General features: G+C 44.2%; 2 protein-coding genes across 7 annotated transcripts; both read left to right on the top strand.

Annotated features, from left to right (window-relative positions):
* The first annotated feature begins 4,636 nt into the window (after positions 1-4,636).
* On the top strand, positions 4,637-16,523 carry rbm14b (RNA binding motif protein 14b). Of its 5 annotated transcripts, none has more exons than XM_062065516.1 (4): positions 4,637-4,769; positions 12,116-12,468; positions 12,651-13,626; positions 13,727-16,523. In XM_062065516.1, the coding sequence occupies exons 2-4, from the start codon at positions 12,120-12,122 to the stop codon at positions 14,019-14,021; spliced, it is 1,620 nt and encodes a 539-aa protein (XP_061921500.1). In that variant the 5' UTR covers positions 4,637-4,769; positions 12,116-12,119; the 3' UTR covers positions 14,022-16,523. The 5 variants fall into 5 exon arrangements, with proteins under 5 accessions (XP_061921500.1, XP_061921499.1, XP_061921496.1 ...); XM_062065515.1 differs by having other exon boundaries at positions 12,116-12,480; XM_062065512.1 differs by having other exon boundaries at positions 12,116-12,480; positions 12,630-13,626.
* Positions 16,524-16,543: 20 nt separating this feature from the next.
* On the top strand, positions 16,544-26,179 carry actn3b (actinin alpha 3b). Of its 2 annotated transcripts, XM_062065508.1 has the most exons (22): positions 16,544-16,781; positions 16,849-16,978; positions 21,461-21,575; positions 21,872-21,991; positions 22,071-22,157; positions 22,220-22,307; positions 22,419-22,497; positions 22,575-22,656; positions 22,714-22,799; positions 22,870-22,962; positions 23,026-23,256; positions 23,337-23,484; positions 23,551-23,701; positions 23,770-23,878; positions 23,938-24,078; positions 24,167-24,349; positions 24,422-24,556; positions 24,625-24,804; positions 24,866-25,012; positions 25,088-25,153; positions 25,225-25,383; positions 25,571-26,178. In XM_062065508.1, exons 2-22 carry the CDS (start codon positions 16,856-16,858, stop codon positions 25,727-25,729), a joined length of 2,682 nt encoding a protein of 893 aa, XP_061921492.1. In that variant the 5' UTR covers positions 16,544-16,781; positions 16,849-16,855; the 3' UTR covers positions 25,730-26,178. The 2 variants fall into 2 exon arrangements, with proteins under 2 accessions (XP_061921492.1, XP_061921491.1); XM_062065507.1 differs by having other exon boundaries at positions 23,337-23,701; positions 25,571-26,179.
* Positions 26,180-26,187: the final 8 nt, after the last annotated feature.

Here is a 26,187-nt window from a genome sequence, read left to right as displayed (position 1 = left end):
TTTCCTTATTCCAATTATCCTGCCACTTTTTATTGTGTTCTATCTTAATGATGTTCTTCACTTCTTCTTTACTGTGCTTCATCTCCATGTTTACTTCTGTTTTAGTGCTTGCTTGTTTTGCGTACTTATCAGCTAATTGGTTCCCCTCAACTCCTACATGAGCAGGAACCCAAAGAAATGTTACCACACCTCCCGCTTTATTTATTCTGTAGACTGCCTGAACTATTTCATCAACTAAATCTTGTCTTGTTTCTGACGCTATGTTTTTTATGCTAGTCAATGCACTGCTGGAGTCCGAGCACACGACTGCTTTTCTTGCTTTATTTTCTTCTATCCAATGAATTGCCATATAAATTGCTACCAATTCTCCCGTAAAAACAGATAATTTATCACTAATTATTTTATTTAATACTATGTTTCCTTGTGGAATAACAGCTGCTGCTCCTACCTTATTATTTATAGTTTTTGATGCATCTGTGTACACCATGATGTTGTCTAAAAACGTTTCCTCAATCCATTGTTCTATCTGGTAACTATTTAAATTTCTATTCTTTTGTAATTGCATGTTTACATTTGGGTTTTCATACATCCACGGTGGTATTGCGGGGATTGGTACTGTAGGGCTAACTTTAATATTATCAATTTGAACTTTATTACATCTGTCTCCTATTATCCACCCAAAACTATTCCTTTTTTTCTTCTCTTTTTCTTGGCAGTTTAATAGTACTTGATGGGTTGGATGTCCTTGCTTGGACCCTTTTAAGTTTGCCCAATAAACTACTGACAGTTGATCTCTCCTCATATCTAAAGGTTTTTCATTAATCTCTACTTGTAATGCTGCAACCGGGGTTGATTTAGTAGCTCCACAACATAATCTTAAAGCCTGTGATTGGATCCTGTCTATTTTCCCAAGTAATGTTTTTGCAGCAGATTGATAAATAATGCATCCATAATCAATAACAGATCGTATTAAACTGATGTATATTGCTTTCAATGTCTGCCTATCAGCCCCCAGTCTTTACCCCTCAAAGCCCTCATTACATTTAACACCTTTTTACTTTTCTCCACTATTTTGCTGATGTGGGTTGACCAGTTAATATTTTTATCAAACCATATACCCAAATATTTAAATACTTGTACCTCTTCTATATTTTCTCCATAGAGTTTAATTTGGATCTTGTTTTGTACTTTCCTCTTTGTAAAATGTATGACTTTTGTCTTTCCAACAGAGAATCTTAAACCCCACGCCGTTCCCCATTCTTGAACTTTATTTACCGCTTTTTGAATCTTCTTTTCTATATGATTAGTATTTCTACCTCTCTTCCACATCACTCCATCGTCAGCAAACAGTGCCACATCCACTAATCCTTCCACTTCACTAAAAAGTTAATTTATCATTATTGAAAATAATACTGGACTTATTATACTCCCTTGCGGGGTCCCATTTTCCACTTCATATACTCTGCTGTATTCATTCTCTATTTTTACTATAATTTTTGTACTTGTTAAGAAGTCTTTTATCCATCTATACATTTTTCCTCTAATCCCAATTATATTTAGTTTTATCAGCAACCCCTGTTTCCACAACATATCATAAGCTTTCTCTATATAAAAAAATACTGCAATTATACTTTCTTTATTTATTTGTCCCTTTCTAATTTCCTCTTCCAGCTGCACTGCTGGGTCGTTTGTGTTTCTTGCTTTGCGAAATCCACTTTGGTAGTTTTTTATTATTTCTTTTGACTCTAAATAATACACTAGTCTTTCATTAATCATTTTTTCCATTACTTTACCCAAATTTGAGGTCAATGCTATCGGCCTATAATTACCTGCCTCTTCCGGGTCTTTCCCTGGTTTGCATATCGGAATTATTACAGCTTCTTTCCACTCTGCTGGTAATTTCCCTTCTTCATATACCCTATTATATAATTTCAAGACCACTTCTTTGCCAATGCTGCTTAAGTTTTTGATCATCTGATAACTCACCTGGTCTTTTCCTGGTGTTGTATTTTTAACCTTTTTCAATATTCGAACCATTTCATTCAAAGAAAATTTCATATCTATAGTGTTGGTTAAACTATTATCATTGTCTTCCACCATATCCCCAATATTTAAACTAATTGTTTCTTCTCTCTTTTGTTTTTCTACATTTCTCAAATTATCATTACTGTGCACTTTAACAAATGTCTTTGCTAAAAGTTCTGCTTTTTCTTTATTTTCTACCACACACCGTGTCCCATCTTTCATCACATGATTTTTATGTTCACTTCTGATCCCTGACATTTTCTTGATCATTCCCCACACTTGGCCTAAAGGAGTAGTTCTATTTAATGATTCACAAAACGTTCTCCAATAGTGTTTTTTTGTCTTTTTAATAACGTACCTTACTTTAGCTTGGTGCCTTTTATATTGGATCATATCTTGGAAATTATGTGTTCTTCTCAATATTCTAAATGCTCTATTCCGTTCTTTTATTGCGTCTGTGCACGCTTGTGTCCACTATCTTCCTTCTTTTCCCTATACTACTCCTTGGTATGCTTTTTTTGGCTGCTTCTATTATGCACTTTGTAATATCTGTATTTAGTTGTTCAATATCTTGATTTATATCCACTTCCTTTAATGTTATGTCGGTACTTTCCCTAAATTGTCCCCAATCACCGTGATTATACTTTCATCTTCCTTATTTTTTAGTGCTTTCTGTCCTTTGGTTTATGTTTATGTGAATGAAGATTGGGTAGTGATCACTTCCTATAGTGCTGTCTTTATTTACTTCCCACTCTACCTTTCCTGCTAACCCTTGTGACACCAGTTTTAAATCTATTGCTGTTTCTTTACCCGTAACTACATCTAATCTTGTTCCCGACCCATCATTCACACACACCAGTTCTTTTTCCTCCAAAAATGCTTCCAATGTTTCCCCATTCCAGTCATCCCTTTTACCCCACATTGTGCTATGTGCATTAAAGTCACCACACCAAATGATATTGCCACTCCAGTGCTCGACTATTTTTTCTAGTTGATGAATTTGTAATTTCTTGCATGGATTATAGAAGTTTAGCACTTTGGATCTTTCTTTATTATTCCATACTTCTACCCCTACTATTTCTAGTTCTTGTTTTTCTTTTAATATTGTATAATGCATGTCTTCTTTAATAAATATGGTGCATCCTCCTCCTTGCCCATCATTCCTATCTTTACGTATTGTTACGTATCCTTTTATTATAAAGCTCAATTTTGGCTTCAGCCAGGTTTCTTGAATACATATTATATGTGGTTTATTTTTCATATTATTAATATATCCCTTTAGTTCCTGTCCGTTTGCTACTAAACTTCTGGCATTCCACTGAATAACTAACATGGCGTTGGGTTGTGGTAACATGACTCTGTCTCGTCTACTCTCTGTAGTTCACCTTGTACCTGTTCCCAAGATAGTTCTTTTAAATTTAAGAACTTTGCTGCTGCTTTGACAATTATTTTGATCTTCTCAGTTTTATTTCTTGCCTGTTCTGTACAGTTTATGACATATGCCAGGAACACAACTAGCTTGTCCATAGAAAGTCCTGTATTTGTTGCCTCTTGTTTTTTTATTACTTGAACTATTGCCACTTCTGTCTCGTTCTGAACTATTCTCACTTCTATCTTGTTCTGCACTTTCTTGATTTCTTACTTTAACTGCCTCTGCGTATGTAATATTTATTTCTACTCTGATTTGCTGTACTTCTGTTGCCTGTTTCCTAATGACACATCCCCCATACGCTGCTGTGTGATTCCCGCCACAGTTACAACATTTGACCAGATCATTATCTCCACATTGTCCATATTTATGCTCCCCTCCACACCTTCCATGCACATCTCAACTTAGCATGACACACACTGGCTATGTGCCCATAGCGTTGGCACTTGAAGCAGCGTACTGGGGATGGGACGTAAGCTCTAACATAAAAGCTTAAAAACCCAAGGACTTCCTCGACAAACTGTACTAATACTGATTCGCTTTCCATCTTTTCTCCATTTCTATATGCCATCATTCTTGTCAACATCTTGACAGTTCCCCCTTGTATTTGTCTTTTCAATTCTTCTAAAATTTCACCTCTTGGAATTCCTGTCACTACTCCTCTTGCCCCCTTTCGTTCTCCCACTTCGATTTTGTCCTTTATTATCTTATTGCACAGTTTTTGCAACCGCATTGCTTTACTTTTTTGCTCTCCGTTTTTGCATTTAATCAAAAGTCGCCCGTCCCTAAGCACCTTCGCTATCTCCACCTCTCCGATGTCCTTCTTTAACCCCTTAACAAGTGTCATTAAACTTATGTCATTCATGTCTTGACTTGATTTAAATGTATATATAATCCTATAAATATCTTCCATAGTCTTTTTCCTTTTTTCTACTTCTTCATCTTCTTCATGGGCTCTTTTAGCACTCGACTTTCCTTCATGTCCTCCGCTCCCCTTCTTTCCTTTCTCCCCTCTAGTCCTATCCACGTCCATACCTTCCTCATACATCCCGTCACTATCCCCTTCCATCTCGATCCAGTCACAAAACAGTTTATGCTCAACCGCCAAGAAGATTTGGATACTCTCACCTAAAAAGAAAGTAAAATGTTTAACTCATGTATGTAGTGCACGTTACTTCCGGTCTGCAACAACATGGCTTTACGTGGAATGCACACGACACCCCCCTCCCACTCCCACTCCTGCCCCCACCCTCTAGTGCCCGGCAGTCAGGCGGAAGCAGCCGCGACCATTTTGAAAAGCAGCAGCACCGCAAAGGTAAGATGGTCGATGCTTCTCATTCCTCGGTTTGGTGGACAAAAAAACGCCCGTTGTTGACGATGTAGTCTTCCTGTGAACGCGCTAACCATGCACGTTACGCTACATCGACCACACACGCGCACATCCCGTGTTCTTTATGTGTCGCAATTTGATCAATTGTTCGACGGTGGTCGGTTTTTTTTTTTTGGATTTTTTTTTAAATTTAAGTTCCCTTCTCATTTGTGTGGTTTTGTGATCTACGATCATTGTGTACCGCTTTTCATCGGCGCACGCTAAAGAGCAATTCGTTCCGCCCGGTTTGTTTCCTACGAACAATAAAGTCTGCGGCGACGCTAACCTGGTGAGTCAGCCCCCCGTGACGTCATCAACAAGCACTTTTAAACGTCCAGCAGCCAAGCGGTATATTGTTTAATTTTTTGTGTGTCCATTGTCCAAAAGCCATCTTGTTCCATATGTCCAGCAGTCTAGCTCTGTTTTAAAACAACCTTTTTCGGTGTCTCTGTTGTACAATTCCATATGCCCAGCATTCTAGTTGTGTTCTGTTGTGGGCTGTTCTATATGTCCAGCAGTCTAGTTCAGTTGTCCACGCAAAAGACGCTGATGGAGGGTCAGCTGTCTTGACCATAAGATAGAAATGTCCTGTGAGGTGTCTGGTTGCACACACTCAAGGTCTCATCCGATATGGACAATGTGTGGCTCGAACCTTGGTCCTTCAAATGAGAGTGCAGGAGCACTAGGCATTGAGCTAAAAGGCAGAGCTGTCAACTCGATGTCTAGCGCAAGTTTTTAAGGTGTCAACCAACCTACACTCGCATAGCCACACCGACCGGCCCCATTATATTGCCCCCCTAAACCTCACTCTAATCTGTAACATGCCGTTACCTAGGTTCTTCGGATTACAGTGTGGTAGTGCTAGGCATTGAGCTAAGAGTTTGAGCCATCAACTCACTGTCCAGCACAAAGTCTAAAAGAGTCCAAGAGTGAGGTTTGTTATAAAAGTATACACAATTTGGAGATCATGATTTAGATCAGTGGTCACCAACATTTTTGAGCAAAAAATTATTTGTCTCAACCATCAACCAAGGTTGGAGTGTCCGCCCTGAGACTGGAAGGTCGTGAGTTCAAACCCCGGCCGAGTCATACCAAAAACTATAAAAATGGGACCTATTGCCTCCCTGCTTGGCACTCAGCATCAAGGGTTGGAATTGGGGGTTAAATCACCAAAAATTATTCCTGAGCGTGGCCACAGCTGCTGCTCACTGCTCCCCTCACCTCCCAGGGGGTGAACATGGGGATGGGTCAAATGCAGAGGATGATTTCACCACACCCAGTGTGTGTGTGACTGTCGTTGGGACTTGAACTTTTTAACTTTAAGATCCGATGCATTTAAAGAAAAAACGCCAACATTCCTATTTGTGATCCATCATCTAATTTGCATGAATTGTAATGTATGATGTAGGAGAGACAACAAGTGAAAAGCAAAACAAAAGTGTCAAGAAATACATCTTTTTGGTCAGCCCACCAGCTGTGACGGCTTTTAGATGGAGGAAGGGCCCAAAACAACACTCTGTGCTCGTTAAAAAGAGCCGTACGTGCGCCCACGTCAGGGTCTTCTGAAGGACCCCAAAAAAAGTCGCTATATTTGTTGCTAAACTCAGGGAAGAACTTGTATTTTGCTCTTATTTCCCGGCGCATATATTAACTTTAATGGAAAAAAAATCCTGTGTGGTATTCGGCAGCACGGCTTGTAGTCTTTCACAAAGCTTTCGGCAACACTGCACACATCTAAAACAACAAAATAAAAGCATGCCGCTGCAGAGGACAATGGGGGGACGTGATTCTCTACTGGCAGCCTACCAAGTCACATGTCGCCAGATTCAATCTGTCTTACAGCGCGAGAGAGATGGTTGGTTTTGAAGGTGAACATTGGAGACCATTTCCTTTCTTTTTTGGGGGGATTTTGCCTTATTCATAAAACGCAAATGATGATATAATCCTAATATTAGCTAAACATGAGGGAAAGTTTGCTAAGTTGGCAACACTGATGATCCCTTCTGCTTTGTTGTCCAGGGGTGAATGAAATGTCATGAAGCAGCGCTACAATACTTACTGCCACCTACAGTATTGTGCTTAACAAGCTCCATTTACAGACATCCATCCATCCATTTTTTACCGCTTGTCCCTTTTGGGGTCGCAGGGGGTGCTGGAGCCGGTCCCGTTGTAATGTGTTAATAAGCGGGGGCGGACGAGTAGCCCCCAATCTATTCATGGCAGTTGAAATGTATGTAATAAATGAATGTATAAGAAACACTGCATGTACTTTCCTTAATAAACTGTAATTGTAATATAAAGCTTACACCAATACATTTGCAACATTTGTTTTTTTTATGTGAAAAAGCAGAATGGTAGGTAACACTGTAGGTTCCATAGCTTCCACCCTTCCTATCCTTTCCTTGTTAATGTTTTTGAAAATGGTGCAGCTTTCAGTTTAAAATGCAAGTAAGTCTTGTGTCCTTTAAAACGACAAATGTAATTTATTTAAACAAAAGTAAAACTGGCACTTGAATGTCAGGAGGTGATAGGGGTTACTTAGGTTAAAGGAAAGCTGAAATTAAAAAAAAAAGTTGCCCATCGACAATCCTTATGTGAGACAAGAACACATACAGTATGTCTTTCTTGTTTCTGTGCGTTCTCGATCGTAACAAGCTGCTAGTAAATAGCAGCTACTAAAACAGGTAATGGGGAGTCAGCTATTTCACCTATAAAGCCTTCTAAACCCCCCCCCCCCCCCCCCCCCAAAAAAAAAAACCCCTTAGCACTGTTTTCTATACATGCTGTAAGTATGCGTGTAGTGTATCAACAGGCACATTCATGATCATTTAAATATTTACAGTATTTTGTTCATTTCAATCATTACCGTGACTTATTTCTTGGGTGCATTGACTTTTACAGACAGGGCTCCAACTAACGATTATTTTGATAGTCGATTAGTTAACGATTAGTCGACTAATCGGACAATAAAGCATACACATATTTAATGACTCTAACTTTTCCATCGACTTCTAAATGCAGCTTAAGTTATTTTAGGCACATGATTACTAACAACAAAAATGACTAATTGATTCATAAATATGTATTTATACTGTAACTGTGCTGCTCATTCAGCTATTACAAAAATTCAAATGACTAGTAAAATGTTGTCCATTTAAAAGAGAGGAAATACAAAGTGCTAAAAAAAAATTAATTAGCCTTGTTTATGTATTTTAAAAAAAGCAGCAATGAAAACAAACAACAAAACACAAAATCTAACTTCCTCAAAAAGAAAATCATTTTGTGATGTTTACAAAGCTGCACACTGGTAGATTGACTATTGATTAACTATTGGCAGTTTTAGCACTCTAATATACTCAATGTGTAGAATTGTACACTTAATTAATTCTTCAAATGGTGTATGTTTAATCTTATGATACCTCCGCATTGGTGCCTGTCTGTCTCTCTCTGTGATTCGCATTTGTTTTTTTAATTTTTTTTAATTAAATCAACATAGAAAAAACACAAGATACACTTTCAACTAGTGCATCAACCCAAAAAAAACCCTCCCTCCCCCATTCACACTCATCCACACCCACTCACACAAAAGGGGTTGTTTCTTTCTGCTACCAATATTCTGGTTCCCACAACACGTCTGCATGGGACACATGAAGCACACATGATTGTATGTGTTGCTGGTCCACTACCATTTTCATTAATTACTAGTTTTTATGTAATTATTTTTATATTATTTTACTTTTTTTTTATCCAAGAAAATATTTATTTATCTTATTTTATTTTATTTAAAAAACAAAAACAAAAAAAGGACCCCATCTTCACCAGACCAGGTTGTAAATGAAATAACATTTGTCTAAAGGCTTTTTAAAACCAGGCCCAGTCCAGATAATGTCCAAGTCGGGCTCAGCAACACACACCTTCATTCATGTACAATGGAAAATAAAAAATTAGGGAACACAACAAATTGCATATAATATATAAACAAATTTGCATTTTCAGAAAAAGTATTTATGTACAGTCAAGATTATGTCCAGGTCACTCAAATTAGGGAACACAACAACAGATAGCATATAATCTATAAACATAATTACACTTTCAAAATAAGCCTTTGAGGACTTCCCATCTTTTTTTTATGTTTTTTGGCAGCATTATCGTTTTCAATCATGTAACTTTCTAAAATTAAAAAATACTGAATAAATGTTTTAAAGAAAGTAATACTAAGTGAATATCTGTTTTTAGCCTTAAAAATAAACCTTTTACCGAGTAATATAATTAAATCAATTAAATCATGATTGTCAATGAACTCTCCTAAAATAACAGAAACCACATCATAAACAAACCAATCCTTAAACACAGTTTTTCAACTTCCACCCAAAACGAAGACACAATATGACAATACCAAAACAAATGCAGGGTGGATTCAGACTCCTGACAACAAAATCGGCAGTCATCTGATTCTGTCATATTCCATAAAAGCTGCACACTGGTAGATTGACTATTGATTAACTCTTGGCAGTTTTAGCACTCTAATATACTCAATGTGTAGAACTGTACACTTAATTAATTCTTGAAATGGTGTATGTTTAATCTTATGATACCTCCGCATTGGTGCCTGTCTGTCTCTCTCTATGATTAGCATTTGTTAAAGTGCCTTTTTTTTTTTTTACAGCTCTGCAAATTGACGCTGCTTTAAAACATACTTGAATTGATATAGACAAAGTTTAGCTGGCTGACTCTGGTTAAAATGATATTTAAAGTTATTTTTCACTCAACTTCGTCTCTCCTTTGTTAGCGAGCAAGCAAGGTAGAAGCTAACTACTCTTACCGAGGCTGTGTCCGCATCCTCCCTCCAAATGTCCGACATCATGTCTCCGCTATAAATGTTTGCGTATAACAGATGTACTGCCATAAAAACAAGGTCCGCTTTGCAAAATGAACAAGGTTTTTAACAAGAATAAGAGAACATATCCTCACACTTGGCATGTTATCACTAGCGATGTTTTTGCGAATGACCCACTTCCGGCCGGAAAAACACGAGTTATGACGTTCTATCTTTGCTACAACTAATAAATGCATACTTTGTGATGGCTTTGGAGCATTTTCATGTAGCATTATTACTAAACGTTTCAAATAGGAACATAAACGGGGACTTACAATGTCCGCTCTCAATGGGATGCCGACGAATGGGATGGTTGTAACTTCCATCAAAATGCTCACTCAGGTAAAAGTGGAGGATCCACTGAGTCTTCTTAGTTATGTCGTCTGGTTTTATGCTGCGTTCCATTGGTTGATATCAAGTATCCACTGCTTCAGTCGGTCCAGAATTTTACGTAGAGTGTGGATTTTCAAAGTTGGCCAACTTCTCGGCTTCTACTACACGGGTGAGAGGCATGATCATAATCTAGGATTAACTTTTACAAACTCAAAGACGATACAGCAGCAACAGAAGAAATTCAAGTAGCTACACAAGCATACCTAACACTAGTGGTTGGAGGAGCAGTGTGACAACCATGGCCGTGTGTCACAACGCCCAAAAAGTAATTCCTTGACATTGGTCCTTACAATAACAATGTCACTATAGCTTGGTTAATATGCAGCTCACAACATGTAAATAAAGAGTTGCTGGCATTTTTTGGATGTTTTTAGAGTGCTTTAAAGGCGAAATGAATGACTCCCTCAAGTTAGGCAATACGGCAAAAAAATGATCTCGATTGATTTTTTCATATCATCCAATCTCGATTAATATCGCAATTGTTTATTTTTTATTAAAGGCATATTGTCTTGTGCAAGATTATACCAAGTACCGTTGCATCCCGACTGTTTACTTCTTCAGTATCGTGCAACAAACATTTCCGCCATGTTTGATCGAGGTAATACTTGCTAATAGCTGAAAACTGTCATGTTTGTTCTTATGTATGACTGTGCTTATTAGAGTAGCAATGTCTTGGTTTGAGGGTTCTTTTGTTATTTTGCTTCATTTTGCAGTAAAAGTATTATCAGTGGTGTACTAAATATTACAAAACTTTTATTTCAAGTTAGCATACACTAAACAACACTTTCACATGGTCAATTATTGTTTGTATTCTTTGATGACTTGTATACATCAGTGCTTTTCACCAGTGCTTTGGCAAACAACAACCGGTAACCCAGATTGTGTTTTTTTTAAACTCAGATATTGTAGCTGATATCTAATGAAAATACATTAACGTGCAGTTTGAATTTGAGGTTGTGTAAAATAACTTGTACCAACATACAGTAAAAGACAAGTTTAATGATTATTTCAGAAAAAAAAGTTTTATTCTACAAACTAAACAATGATTTTTAACAAAAAGTGTCTTCAAAGCTTTTTAGTACCTGTTAAAAATAGGAGTTAAATCAGAGCAAACACATTAAAAAAAAAAAATGTATATATATTTAGATATCAAAATGTCTTTTACTGGTTGAATTAGTAGGTGTGTTTACTCCCATTAGGGACCAATACAGTCGAAAAAAGGCATTCTGTGCCTGCCTGCGAGTCTGCATCCAGGGCAGGATCACTGGTGAGCTGCAGTGAGACTAAAGTGTGTCACTACAAAGTTGCTGCTCCTTCTCAACATTGTGTTTTAGTTTCTATGCTAGTGTTAGCCATATTTCTTTATTTTATTCTTCTGGTCTGCACTTACTGCTGTGTAACGGGAAAGAGACATAACGCTAATTGCACATTAATTACTTTGTGAGGAGCCCTAACTTCTGCAATGGTAAAACAGGATGGTTGCACACATGCGGACGCAAACGTAAAAAACACACACACATTCACAGACACAAACAGGATAACAGTCAATAAAGGCAGATTTTTTTCATGCAGGACTATACAGAGCACCTTACAGAGCTTCCCTACTGTTCTTTCTGTTCCAGACTTCTAATAGATATTTCTGCCATGTTTGATTGAGGTAATATATGCTAACAGCTGATCACCTTGATCAAACTCAAATGAATCTCGATCATATAATCGCCCAGCCCTATGAATCTCCCTTACCTGCATTGTTAGCCTCCTCATACTAGAAGTTGTTTACTATTTAGAAACGCACAGAAAAAAAAGACATGTGTTTAGAGTCTCACATAAAGATCGTGGATGAGGGTCAAAATAAAAAAAAGTGCAGTTTTCCTTTAGGTTTTAAGTTTAATTTAAAAAAAAAAAAAAATTGTTTTGAATTATCTTTACCATTTGTACTTATTGTTTTATTTTAAAAAGTCGGTGAACAATTGCAAATTGATCAGTTAGCATGGACGCTAAGGTCATGTCTCCTTGTGCACAGCATCATGGACAAGAGCAACACAGTGAAGCTCTTTGTGGGCAACCTAGCGTTGGACACCACCCAGGAGGAGCTGTCGGCCATCTTTGAGCCGTACGGACACGTGGTCAGCTGCAGCGTGCTGCGACAGTTTGCCTTCGTTCACCTGCAGGGTGAGGGCGCCGCCGAGCGGGCCATTCGCGAACTCAACGGACGAGAGTTTCGTGGACGGAACCTGGTGGTGGAGGAGTCGAGGGGGCGGCCGCTGCACTCCACCAAAGTGTTTGTGGGGAATTTGAGTGGCATGTGCACCACTGAAGATCTCCAACAGCTCTTTCAGACCTTTGGGAAAGTTCTGGAATGTGATAAAGTCAAAGGTGAGCAAAGAGGTAAATGCGCCGCCATCTTGTATGTCTAAACACAGTTTGACGCTAATGACCACCGTCAACTTCCTGTTAGTGCATGCCATCTACTTCCCTCGTCAATAGTGACATGAGTCAGCTGTGATGCTAATTTTTGTCCCTGCGCTCAATGACAGCCAGGCATTCCTCTTCCATAGGCTACGCCTTTGTGCACATGGAAAATAAGGAAGACGCACTTCAGGCCATCGAGGCGCTGCACGGCACTTCCTTCAAGGGGCGGCCGCTCTCTGTGGAGCTCTCCAAGGTTCAGCCCAGCAAGCAGACACCCACAGGGAAGCTCCCGTGCGTCAACTGCGGGAAGCAGGGCCACTATGCGGGCGAGTGTCCCGTTGTGAAGCCTACACTGGAGCAGTACCAGAGTCAGGCCGCCGTTCTTGCTGCCGCCGCTGCTGCCGCTGCCGGCCTGCCCCTGCAGGTACAGCAGAGCGTGCACAACTCAGTGTACAACACATCCACGTTTGATCCCACGTATGCCGCCCTCACCGGGATCACCACTGGCACGCGCTCAGACGGAAACCCTGTGAGCCCGGCTGTGTATGGCGCACTCGCCAGTCAGGTGTATGGTGCCAACGTTGCCAATCAGTTGTATGGATCAGTGGCCAATCAGGCGGCTCTGACATCAGGAGCCACTCAAGTTTACAGCTCAGTCGCCCCCAACCTCTACGGTCAAATGGCAGCGAATCCCGCTGCTGCTTACACGACGCCCGTTTACACGCCGACCATGGCCAACCCCATCTACCTGACCGCCGCCCCTGGGATAGACATGCCTGGAGCGGCAGTCAACTCTGCTTACACTGTTGCCCCTGGGCCCGCCTATGCTCACATCACCGCCATGGGTGCGGCTGACCCTGCGACTGCCATCTTTGAAGCGGCTCGGCAGGCACATTATTTTGCCCAGGGTCAACATGTCATGGCCGAGCAGCAGGCAGCGGCAGCCAAGTCTGGTGAAAGAGACCGCAGTCCGCTGCGAAGGGCGGCCTCCCTCCTGCCAGACCCAATCATGAAGCCGTTTATTTACCAGCGAGCCAAACCACGGCGCTCGCTGCTCCCTACGCCCGCCGGCCGCACCGCCGAGGAGGCGGCATCTGAAGCTGCCGAGGACCCTGTAGCAAGGTAGGACGACCTGTACAGTTTCCACATTTGTGTGCATGTTAGTTAATGTGGTGCCATTATGATGCCCCTTCTCTTCCTGCCTGATCCCCGCCCCCTGCAGGTACTATGCAGACTATTACCAGCAGCTTCAGCAGTACCCTCAATTCCAGTACGCCTACCCCTCCGCCGGGGCCATGACTGCCCTTGCTGGCATGTCGGCGATGCCCACCATGACCGCCCAACCCATGGCCACGCTGGACGCCCTCAGGCCAGTGGTTCCCGCCGCCGCGGCTGTGGCAGCCGCCATGGCCGCGCCCAGGGTGTATGAGCCGCCGTTGCCGCCGCCTACACGCAAGGATTCCATCCTCCGCCGCCCCGAACTCTCCCTTCACACGCCTGAGCCTCCCTTCCGATAGTCTGCCCCCACCCCCTTTGCTCACTTCTTCCTCAAAAGTGACAGCGACTTTTTGTGGGGGAGGAGGCGGGGCTATTAACCTGTCGGTCCAGTTCGTGTCACACAGTGCAGCCACTCGCCTGACGGCCATTTTTGACCTCACGTTGACTTCTTCTTGCGCCAGTAGTGAGCCGCGACTGCGACTCACCTTTGCCTTTATCCTTCAGTTCCTCAGGCCGGACCTGCGACAGAAAGTCGCGTTCTGTGCTACTTGCCATCCTTTTGGCAGCTCATTTCCTATCAGTTTTGCCTTATGTTAATTAGCTTGGGGGCGGAGTCAGACAAGCACACGCTGCGGGCTGGCTGCATTGTGTCGGACACAAGTAAGCGGGGAGTGGGGGGGTGGTTAGTGAGCAGCACACCAAGTGAACGTAAAGCACACGTGATCCCTACTGTAACCTTTGTTTTTTCCCCACATGTCGTCATGGCAATGCAGGAAGCCACTGTCTTACCACCCCACCACCCACCAGCCCCAGTTTTTATACAGCTGCCTACCTCTCCCCCCCCATTTTGTCCCATGTTATATGTTCAGAGGCCTTTTTTAAAAACATTTTATGTTGTTTCCATGTCGTTAACATAGAAACGTGTAACTACTGAATGATAAGTTCGACTATGTGCCTGGCGGGGGGGTTGCATGGGACCCCCCTATCCCTCCTCCCCCAGCCCCGAAATAAAACAGTGTTTTTCTCGTTTATGTTTATTTCCTACAAATGTGGTGCTGTTAAGAGGAAGTGACAGCACAAGAGAGACAGACGGGGGTGCAGTCAGTGTCTTCCTGCCACCCAGCCCCCAAACCCCTCCCACTCCCAAATACTATCCTCTCTTCCTGATTCCAGATACATCAGATCATGTTTGCAAAGAAATGTTTGGTGATTGTTTGTTTGGGGGACAAGTTCCGCCCCCTCCCTCCAGCAAGCAATCACCGATCACTGATTGGTCTTTGTTGTTGTTTGACAGCTGTGTTCTGCACATAGACACGCCCCCTTCTCCCTTTCCCTGTGGTCGTCACAGTCGTAGAGCTTTGCGTGGACTTTTGTCTTGTTTTGGCTTCGGGTTAGAGGAAAGTGGGCATGCTCTGATCGATTTATTGATTGACACGTGTATTGAAACGTTAATAAACTGTGTGGACGTTTACTAAAGGAACACAAAGCTTTTGGCTATTTACGCTCCTCTTTCTTCTCCTTCTCGTCTTTGTGTGTATCTTCTGCTACTTGACCACACCCACTTTTTGGGGGCAGAGCGTCACGCACCTCCTATTTGGGGCCGGGGTTTGTGTTGGGTGGGTGATGGGTGTCGCCTCGTCGTCCCTGCGTGTGTTTGTGTGTTGACTGCATGACACCAGCAGCCAGCCATGGCCTCCACTAACTGTCTCAACTGAATTAGGTCACCTGGACGACGGCCATCATTGCGGCGTGGATGACTTTTAGGGCGACGGGGGTCAGCGTCAAGGTAAATGAACTCTATCTCCCACCTGCTGCCACTCCCCTAACTGTTTGCCAAAAACACCCCACCCCCAATTCCTCCACCGGCCCCTCCCCCTTTACTGTCACCACTACCCCCCCTCCTGCTTCCTCGTTAAGGTAATGGGCGGGGCTTCAAGTCCTCCGGCGCATCCTCAAGCAACGGTCTTGTGTGTGTGTGTGAGTGATTGAGAGGATGGTTGTAATATTGGGGACGCGTCCCCTCCGCCGTATTCGCCGCCCTCACGCCTTCCAACCCCCCCACTATCCGCCGCTCACATAGTGCTTTTTTCCCGCCGCCACCGCCGTTGCCACCTCGGGTGTGAGCTTGTGGCTCCGACTTCCCAAACCTGCCCACCTCAACCTCCCCCAATCTCTTGTTGCCATGGAAATGAGGGCATGCGAATGGAGCGTGTCCGTGTGTGTGGGGGAGAGTGTGTGGTGCAAAAATGGCTTTGCTGCGTCGACGGGGTAGGGGAAAGATCCCGAGGCGTCCTATAAGATTGGGCCAGCGCCACCTGCAGATTGTCAACAATCTCAGAGTTCTTATAGGGCGCTTCTGATGACTCAGCGGACGTCAGCGTGTAGCTTGCAGTGGAGGCGGGGCTTGTTGCAGCAGTTGTGTGGGGATAGAAGCTGAGCTTTAGCGCCTCCTGACGGAGGACTCTGGAGAAGCTCACGTGTTGCTTTAATAAAGAAAGTGAAGTGAAGCGTCTTCCTCGTCTATGCCTTCGTCTTTGAATGCACCATCCCTCCTCCTCCTCTGTGTCGGTTGTCCACCCCAGGCCAAGGTCAGCTGACGGCATGTGGTAGCTGTGCTTGAATCAGCTGATGACAAGGGTCAAAGTTCAACGGTGAGCTTCATCATTCTTGTTTTCAGTGGGCAGAGCTTCTGTTGACTTTCTTTCCCCAGGGTTCTCCAGCATCAGTAACCATGGCGACGGGACTTTTGTGAGTGAAGTGTTGAAAGAACTCAATAAATGCTATGCTTCTTCACTCAAGAGTCCCTTGTCTATTTTCCAAGCCAAAGTTGATTTCCGGACACATGGGACCCACTTCAGACACACACACACTCCGCTTCATTAACAGCAACAGGTGCACATCTCAGTGCTTGATTGGCGTACATGCGGGCCACTCGCACAGCCCCTTACCCCGCCCCCTGCACCTTTTTTGGGCCAGAACCCGACACTGGGGGTCATGTGCGCCACCGCTTAGCACCAAAGGAGCAGAGGAGTGGGAGCAGTCCAGCAGAGTCCATCAGAGTGAGTCCAGCACGGTCCAGCAGAGCGAGTCCAGTCCGGTGTGATCAGTCTCGTTGATCTCTTTCAGCGGCACCATGACGACGCTCGAGAGCCACATGACGTACACCATCCACAGTGAGCAGACGTACATGACCCAGGAGGATGACTGGGACCGGGACCTGCTGCTCGACCCCGCCTGGGAGAAGCAGCAGAGGAAGGTATGCCTCAGAGAGTGTGTTAGTGTGTGTCCCAAAATGATGTCTTTCGGTGTGTCACCTTTTTAATGTGCTCACTTGACAAATTACAAGTTTGGGGCTAGCCTGCTCCTTGCACCCTGGCGCCAAGCTGAAAGATATTTTAGTCCTTGGAACTTTCTCAGTGTTGTCTTTCACCCCCCCCATCCCCCATGTCTAAATATACCCCACCTTCAGCCTGCTTTGCAGTCTGTACTCCTTAAAGAGAACTTTAAATGTTTCCTTGCCTTCTTTTGTGGAAACAACAGTAGTTGCGCCCACCAAGGCCACCATGTTAGAACTAAGCACCTTCTGTGGCGGATCAGAACCAAGCACTGGTTTGTGTTTGTGAGGTTCTGTCGCAGATGAGCTGAGAGACACTGACAGATGGTGGCAAGGCCGGCTTGGTTTCACATACGTGCCTCCAAAAAAAACTTCCTCCTAAAATTACTTGCCATCACTCTTCAAATGTCTTTTTCTCCTCCATCTTGACTCGTGCCCGCCCCCGTCCCACTCCCCCAGTGAGTGTCCTATAGATGGCGGAGCATCATGAAGATGGGTGGGGGAGGAAGTGAAGCTGCCAGCCATGTTTTGTTTGTTGGCATTTTGGGCGTGGGGGGTCTCATCACAGGTGGCCTCACAGTGAGCAGTGGCGGGCGTTAACCGCCCACACATTGTAACGCTGTGGCCTGGCATCATTAATATATGGAGTGGATGGCGTCTTGGTGACCTCATTATAAGACTTTAGCCAACAGGTGTGTGTGTTTTCATCAGGTCATCCTTGTCCATCCATTCCTTCCTCTTACAGCTCGCCTCAGGAATCCCGCCTTCTCAGCTGTCACCCGGTGTCCCATAGCAACCCGATTTAGCCCCCATGCACCTTTTCTCACACACGCACACACACACACACACACTGGTTGGCCTAGTGGCCTAAGAGGGTCGCTTTGGGAGTCGGTCTAAATTTGGTCATGCATGGCGAAGGACCCCGCACCTGCCAGGACCTCGGCTGGCAGCCCTCGAGAGGCGCACATCAAAAGTGACCTCGCTCACTAATTTGGTGTCATATGACGCAATGTCGACGACATGCTTCTGTAAGACGTTGCACTTTATTTCAGCTCGTTAAGAGCTGGAATGAGGATAGTGCCCTCTTCCGCTTCAAACACGCTACTGCACCGTAAAGCTGCTTGCAGCAGATAAGCGGCTGCGGAGGAGGCGCTCACACCCGAACGAGCTGCCTTGTAAGCTCCGCCCCACTAATAACCTCGCACGCAGCAAAATGATAGTTATGTTTCAAAAGCAGTCCTTGAAAAAGCGTACGATTTCACGCAACTGTGCAAAAGAAACCATAACATCCGAGTTTTAAAATCCTTCATAACTTAAACATATCTTCAGTCAGAGGCAGTACGAGTCTGTTTGGCGGCCCCCTCCCAGATTCACCAAAAAACACAATATTTTATTATATTATTTATAATATTGTATTATATACAGTCGTCCCTCGCCACGTTGCGCTTAAAAAATTACGGCTTTTTTTAAAGCATATTCTACTATTTAAAAAAAAATTGTTTGCCCTAAATGAAGCATTTTCAAGCATGAACATTGTTAAATAAACTAATAGTGTCAATACCACAGTAGTATTGGCCAATAAAGGAGGCTAAACCTATCAAAGTGCGCCGTTCAGTATCACGGCCACTGATTGGCTCAGACTCAGGCAGCGTCACTATTGGATTGAAATTGAAAGAATAGAAACGCGACTGAAGGGTGTTATTTCATATCGAGAGTGCTCTTATAATGTTAAAAAAAACTTATGCTCTCTCTTTTAATATATTTGATTTGTAGTCATTCCTACTTCATACTTCTGGTTATGCCCAGAACCAATTAGCAGCAATAATCAAGGGGTCGACTGTATAATCTTAAATACAAAAAAGCAACAAGAAGCACAGTATGTAAACGTAAAAACCAATGTAAATTGCAAAAATCCTTCATCACACAAATACAAATGAAAACACTATTTGACACTTACATTCCATCTGAAAAGTCTTCACTTTTTCCACATTTTGTTATGTTACAGCCTTATTCCAAAATTGAATAAATTATTTTTTGTCCTCATAATTCAACAATAACCCGTAATGACAATGTTAAACGTTTGTTTTTATTTTTGCAAATGTATTAAAAATTGGGAAAAAAACTTGTAGGTATTTAGACCAGTGGTGCCCAAACTACGGCCGAATATGGGCCGCCAGCGTCCAAAATCCGGCCCGTGGGAAGTCTCGAGTTTAAAAAAAAAAAAGTGTCCTTTCTAATCTATTTTCTACCGCTTGTTACTCTTGGGGTCTCCTAGCCGCTCAGGCAAATCGTATTGTCTAAAAATGCATTTTCCCATCGATAACGTGACATCATCGCACTCGTGCCGCAGTGTCGAGCGAGCGTGTGGCAAGTGCGTACTCTTTTAGTCAATTAGTGCGTGAGGAATATATACATACATATCTATATATATATATACACACAAACACACACACACACAGCCGGGTCCCCGGCCAATTTTTTTAACCCAATGCGGCCCCCGAGTCAAAAAGTTTGGGGACCCCTGATTTAGACCCTTTGCTCAATACTTTGTTGATGCCCCTTCGGCAAAAATTACAGCCTCAAGTCTTTCAGAATACGATGCCACAATCTTGGCACACCTATCTTTGGGCAGTTTTGCCCATTCTTTTTTGTCCATTCCTGCAGCACCTCTCAAGCTCAATCAGGTTGGATGGGAAGCGTCGGTTTTTATCCAGAATTTCTCTGACTGTAACATAAAGTCTGCAAAAAATGAAGCGCTGTGGATACTTTCCGGACGCACTGTGGTAAAGCAGATAGTACAGTACACACATCAACATACGAAATCTGTGCAAATGTGTGATGGCAAGCTAGTCCAGAGAGAAGTTCCTGTGACATAGTGGAACTCAAGTACTTTTTAATAATATTCCGCTTGAAAAAACTTTTTGTCCTCGAAGAAATCCAAATTCATCCTCAGGCACAGGAAAATCCATAAATCTGTGCAGGCATAGTACTACATGACCCATTAACCCACCTGCATGTAGAGATTTATATTTTTTAACAACCTTTTCACATATCCCAATAAATTACATGTAGCCATGTGGGTCTATTAATAACACACAGCCTATGAGCAGCAAGTTAATAGTAGGGACTTCCCAACCCCAGTTTACCAACAAGACATGAAAATTAATGATAGTTAAAGGAGAAGTGGCAAGTTTTTTTTTGTAGTTTTTTTTGGAGGTCTGTCTTCAAGGGGAACTGCACTTTTGTATTTTTTTATTTTTCCTTGTCGTTCACAATCTTTACGAGATGGATATTATATATTTTTTGCATTCTAGATATTAAATAAATGCGATCAAAGGTTTGCTTACAATCAAGCCTATGGGAGCCGCTCAATTACGCCTATAAACCCCTAAATAATACATCCAAACACCTCAATTCAGGTTTTATATACATGATGTAAGTATATATGTAATGGGCACATTTATAATAATATTTAATATTTACATATTTTCATCATTTTAAGCATAGGTGGCACATTCATTTCCAAAAACACATCACATCACATCGCTTGCTTTTTTTCTTCATTGTTTATTTCTGCTCACTGCAGACTTCATGAGAGCCAAGAAACATAATAAAATATCACTTACTGTACAATGTCTGCTCTCATTAGGATGGCGAATGCTCGGGTGTTCATATATTCTAATTAAAATGACAAATGACCATAATCCTCACAAAGAAATAGGGTGGGAGGCGGGAGGGGACCAAAGGACTTTTCGTGTCTTTCTCGCCATTTCCAGGCCCTAAGTGGCTGTCAAAGTGCATCAACTTGTCAGACTTGTGATCTCCAAATAGTCTTGGATCTATAAATAGTCATACATCTATAGTTTGTCTGCATTAGTGCTTATAATAACAATATCACTATTACTTGGTTAATATTCAAGTCACCAAATGTAAATTGAGTACTGTTGGTGCCTTTTAAATGTTTATTGGATTTTATGGGCAAGATAGAGGACCTCCCATTGGTTCTGCTGTAAGATAAAAGTAAAAATACTTTTTTTTATTTAGAATGCATTAAAAAAAATATATCCATCATGTCTTTCATAAAGATTGTGAACGATAGGCAAAATTCCGCCAAAAAAGTGCAGTTCCCCTTTCAGTTAATGTGCATGTGCGATGGTCCTGCAGGTTTGTCTGAGACACTCATGACTGACAGCTATGAACGCTGGTCATTTTATTCCAACTGAAAGGACATTTATACAAAGTTAAACTTCTAATTGTGACAAATGTAGAAAATGTGTTACATCTGTTGTCTTAAACCACTATTAGTAACATATTGTTGGTGGTGGTCCTATATTATCTGGTTTAAAACATTTAATTTGTAGCAAACTGCGCCCTTTAACAAGTGTGTGTGTATGTGTGTGTCAGACGTTCACAGCTTGGTGCAACTCTCACCTGAGGAAGGCTGGCACGCAGATTGAGAATATTGAGGAGGATTTCAGAAATGGCCTCAAGCTGATGTTGCTTCTGGAGGTCATATCCGGTAGATATACGCACACACACAGGGCGGCATAGCTCGGTTGGTAGAGTGGCCGTGCCAGCAACTTGAGGGTTGCAGGTTCGATTCCTGCTTCTACCATCCTAGTCACTGCCGTTGTGTCCTTGGGCAAGAAACTTTACCCACCTGCTCCCAGTGCCACCCACACTGGTTTAAATGTAACTTAGATATTGGGTTTCACTATGTAAAGCGCTTTGAGTCACTAGAGAAAAGCGCTATATAAATATAATTCACTTCCCTTCACAAAGGAGTTGGGAAACTAAATTTGTGTGCACGCACAGGTGAGAGGCTTCCCAAACCAGACAAAGGCAAGATGCGCTTCCACAAGATCGCTAACGTAAACAAAGCTCTGGACTTCATCTGCAGCAAAGGCGTCAAGTTGGTATCCATCGGCGCCGAGGGTGAGGACACTATTGTCGTAGTGACATCATGGAGTCAGCTGATATTCAAACAATCAGTTATGATTGTGTGTGTTTGCAGAAATTGTTGATGGAAACGGGAAGATGACTCTTGGAATGATTTGGACCATCATCCTACGCTTCGCTATCCAAGACATTTCTGTTGAAGGTGTGTGTTTTAACAAGAATTGTGTGTATGTGTGTGCACGTTAACGAGGTGTGCTCGTGCAGAGACGTCCGCTAAGGAGGGTCTGCTGCTGTGGTGTCAGAGGAAGACCGCTCCCTACAGGAACGTCAATGTGCAGAACTTCCACATCAGGTGAGTGCAACATGGCGTCACCCTGCAGTGCAAAAGGAGCAGGACGATTTGCTACCTTCCTTAGCGGTTCCTTGATGTCTTCCTTGTCTTCTTGGCGGTGTGCTTTCCCAGCTGGAAGGACGGCCTGGCTCTGTGTGCCCTCATCCACAGACACAGACCAGACCTCATCGACTACTCCAAACTGAGAAAGGTGCCTCATCATGAAGCCAAATGGAGGTCAAAATGTCCACTTGCTGTCAGCTGCTCACATTTTCTGTTTACCTGCAGGACGATCCCATTGGCAATCTGAACACAGCCTTTGAGGTGGCTGAGAAGTTCCTGGACATCCCAAAGATGTTGGATGCTGAAGGTGAGCTTTGCTCTTCCAGCTAGCTTAGCGTAAGCTAACTGCTGTTGTGACATGCAGACATTGTCAACACGCCCAAACCCGACGAGAAAGCCATCATGACTTATGTGTCCTGCTTCTACCACGCCTTCGCTGGCGCCGAGCAGGTACGCTTTGCACACGGGAAGCTGGTGGTGGTTGTCTGACCGCTTGGTGCTTCTGCTGTTTGTCTGACAGGCTGAGACGGCCGCCAACCGAATCTGCAAGGTCCTGGCAGTCAACCAAGAGAACGAGAAGCTGATGGAGGAGTACGAGAAGCTGGCCAGCGAGGTGAGAAACATGAGGTTTGGTCTTAAAATGGCAGCTTTCAAAACCAAAATGTTTCTCGTGTAGCTTCTGGAGTGGATCCGCCGCACCATTCCCTGGCTGGAGAACCGCGTGGCCGAGCAGACAATGCGCGCCATGCAGCAGAAGCTGGAGGACTTCCGCGACTATCGCCGCGTGCACAAGCCACCGCGCGTGCAGGAGAAGTGTCAGCTGGAGATCAACTTCAACACCCTGCAGACCAAACTGAGGCTGAGCAACAGGCCCGCCTTTATGCCCTCTGAGGGCAAGATGGTGTCGGTGAGCACGCGTCGCCACTCAAAGACAATCGATGACCCAAAATGCACGAGTCACACGTTGGCCGCGTCTGCCTCCTGCAGGACATTGCCAACGCCTGGAAGGGTCTGGAGCAAGTGGAGAAGGGCTACGAGGAGTGGCTGCTCACCGAGATCCGCCGCCTGGAGAGACTGGACCACCTGGCTGAGAAGTTCAAGCAAAAGTGCAATATGCACGAGTCCTGGACTGCAGGTCGGTCTCCATTGGCGTCCACTCGTCTGTCACGGCGCCGGATGACAATGTGGAATGTGGTTTCAGGTAAGGAGGGCCTGCTGTCTCAGAAGGACTATGAGTCGGCGTCCCTGATGGAGATCCGAGCCCTGATGAGGAAGCATGAGGCCTTTGAGAGCGACCTCGCCGCCCACCAGGACCGCGTGGAGCAGATCGCCGCAATCGCACAGGAGCTTAAGTAAGACGAGCACTTGGTAACAATGGCGGAAGTCTTCTCGTGTTCACGCTGTCATTGTGCGTGTTAAGCGAGCTGGACTACCACGATGCGGCCACCGTCAACTCCCGCTGTCAGGGCATCTGTGACCAGTGGGACAACCTGGGCACGCTGACCCAGAAGAGGCGGGACGCTCTGGAGGTACTTTAAGGTCTACTGTTAGTGCTGGATTTTGTGAAACAGGTGACACCTTTCTGCAGCGCGTGGAGAAGCTATGGGAGACCATCGACCAGCTGTACTTGGAGTTTGCAAAGAGGGCGGCGCCCTTCAACAACTGGATGGACGGAGCTATGGAGGACCTGCAGGACATGTTCATCGTTCACAGCATTGAAGAGATTCAGGTGCCAACTCATGTTCTGACATTTTGAGCCGGCCACCTTCTCTTCATCATCAGGTCTTATCACTGCCATGTCCCCTCACTCCCTCCAGACTCTGATCACCGCCCACGACCAGTTCAAGGCCACGCTGCCAGAGGCTGACAAGGAGCGCATGGCCACGCTGGGCATCCACACCGAAATTGTGAAGATAGCTCAAACGTACGGAATCAAACTGTCTGGAATCAACCCGTACACCAACCTGTCCTCCCAGGACATCAGCACAAAATGGGACACGGTGGGTGGACGCGTGAGTCCCAACAAATCTTTTGTGGCACCGTGTTTGTGATGCTGTGATGTTGGCGTGCAGGTCAAACACCTGGTGCCCCTCAGAGACCAAATGCTGCAGGAGGAGGTGGCTCGCCAGCAGGCCAACGAGCGGCTCCGGCGCCAGTTCGCCGCCCAGGCCAACATCATCGGACCCTGGATCCAAACCAAGATGGAGGTAAGGCTTGGGCGTCGGTGAAGGAGGCGCACGCGGCGCTTGAAGCTGATGTATCTTTGTGGGCGCAGGAGATCAGCCACGTGTCTGTGGACATCGCTGGCTCTCTGGAGGAACAGATGAACAGCCTGAAGCAATATGAGCAGAACATCATCAACTACAAGTCCAACATCGACAAGCTGGAAGGCGACCACCAGTTGAGCCAGGAGTCGCTCATCTTCGACAACAAGCACACCAACTACACCATGGAGGTAAGTCCCCCTCGCGTCCCACTCCTGTGCTGTCGGCTAACGTGCACCTGGTCTGCCGCAGCACATCCGCGTGGGCTGGGAGCAGCTGCTCACCACCATCGCAAGAACCATCAACGAGGTGGAGAACCAGATCCTGACCAGAGACGCCAAGGGCATTAGCCAAGAGCAACTTAACGAGTTCAGGGCGTCCTTCAACCACTTTGACAGGGTGAGTCTTTCACACACACACACACCATAATTATCAGCGCCTTCACTTGAGCGTCTAAGAACTATGTTTTTGCAGAAGAGAAACGGCAGGATGGACCCAGACGACTTCCGCGCCTGCCTCATCTCTATGGGCTACGACCTGGTGGGCCTCAACGTGCACACTAGAATTTGTGTGCGCGTGCGTGCGTACTTATCAGTGTACATGTCTGACAGGGGGAGGTGGAGTTTGCACGCATCATGACCCTGGTGGACCCCAACAACACAAACGTGGTCACCTTCCAAGCCTTCATCGACTTCATGACCCGAGAAACCGCAGAAACCGACACCGCCGAGCAAGTCATGGCCTCCTTCAAGATCTTGGCTTCAGACAAGGTCTGTGCACACACACATGCAGTATTATACATTTTCATTATTTGTTTTCCATTAATGTTTCTATGTCAAGACTTTATGGACATTGTAGAATACTAAATCACTAACCACTGATGAACTTATCAGACTAATAAAAATAAGCTTAATAAAAAAAGACCAGATGAGCTTACATTGAACCTTTCCGACTTAGAACTACATCACAGTGGAAGAGCTGCGCCGCGAGCTTCCGCTCGAGCAGGCTGAGTACTGCATCAGCCGCATGACCCGCTACGTCGGAGCCGAGAGCCCGCCAGGCGCCCTGGACTACATCTCTTTCTCCAGCGCCCTCTATGGGGAGAGCGACTTGTAAAGAACCTCAGTGAGGTGACCGGGAGGTGTGGCGCCCCCTGTCCTTAAAGAAGGAAATCAACCTTTGTTGTACTTGTGCAGCCGCATGTTTACACTTGTTGTGTAGAGCCCCTCACACACACAAACACACACAAACACAACACAGTGGGTCTGGAGGAGGGATGAGAGCAGCGATGTCATGTTCAGATGCAAAGCATTGTGGGTAACTACAGGTGTAAATAAAGCGGCATGGGGAATGAAGAGAAATGGAGCCTCTTTTTGGAGTCTTAACGAGCACGAGCGCTAACGAGATGCATCATCGGAAAGGTTGTGACGATGGTACGTGGGCCTGACCTCGTTGTCGAGCCAGTTGCTGAAGTGTGACCTTCGTCTGTGCTCCTCCTCCTCCGGAAAATAAACTTGAAATAAAACCTGTCACATTTTAACCATCACAGCACTTTTGGTGTTCCATTTACCAAC

Source organism: Entelurus aequoreus, linkage group LG12, assembly GCF_033978785.1.
Source record: "Entelurus aequoreus isolate RoL-2023_Sb linkage group LG12, RoL_Eaeq_v1.1, whole genome shotgun sequence".
Lineage (NCBI taxonomy): Eukaryota > Metazoa > Chordata > Actinopteri > Syngnathiformes > Syngnathidae > Entelurus > Entelurus aequoreus.
This window is presented reverse-complemented; position numbering and strand designations above follow the sequence as displayed.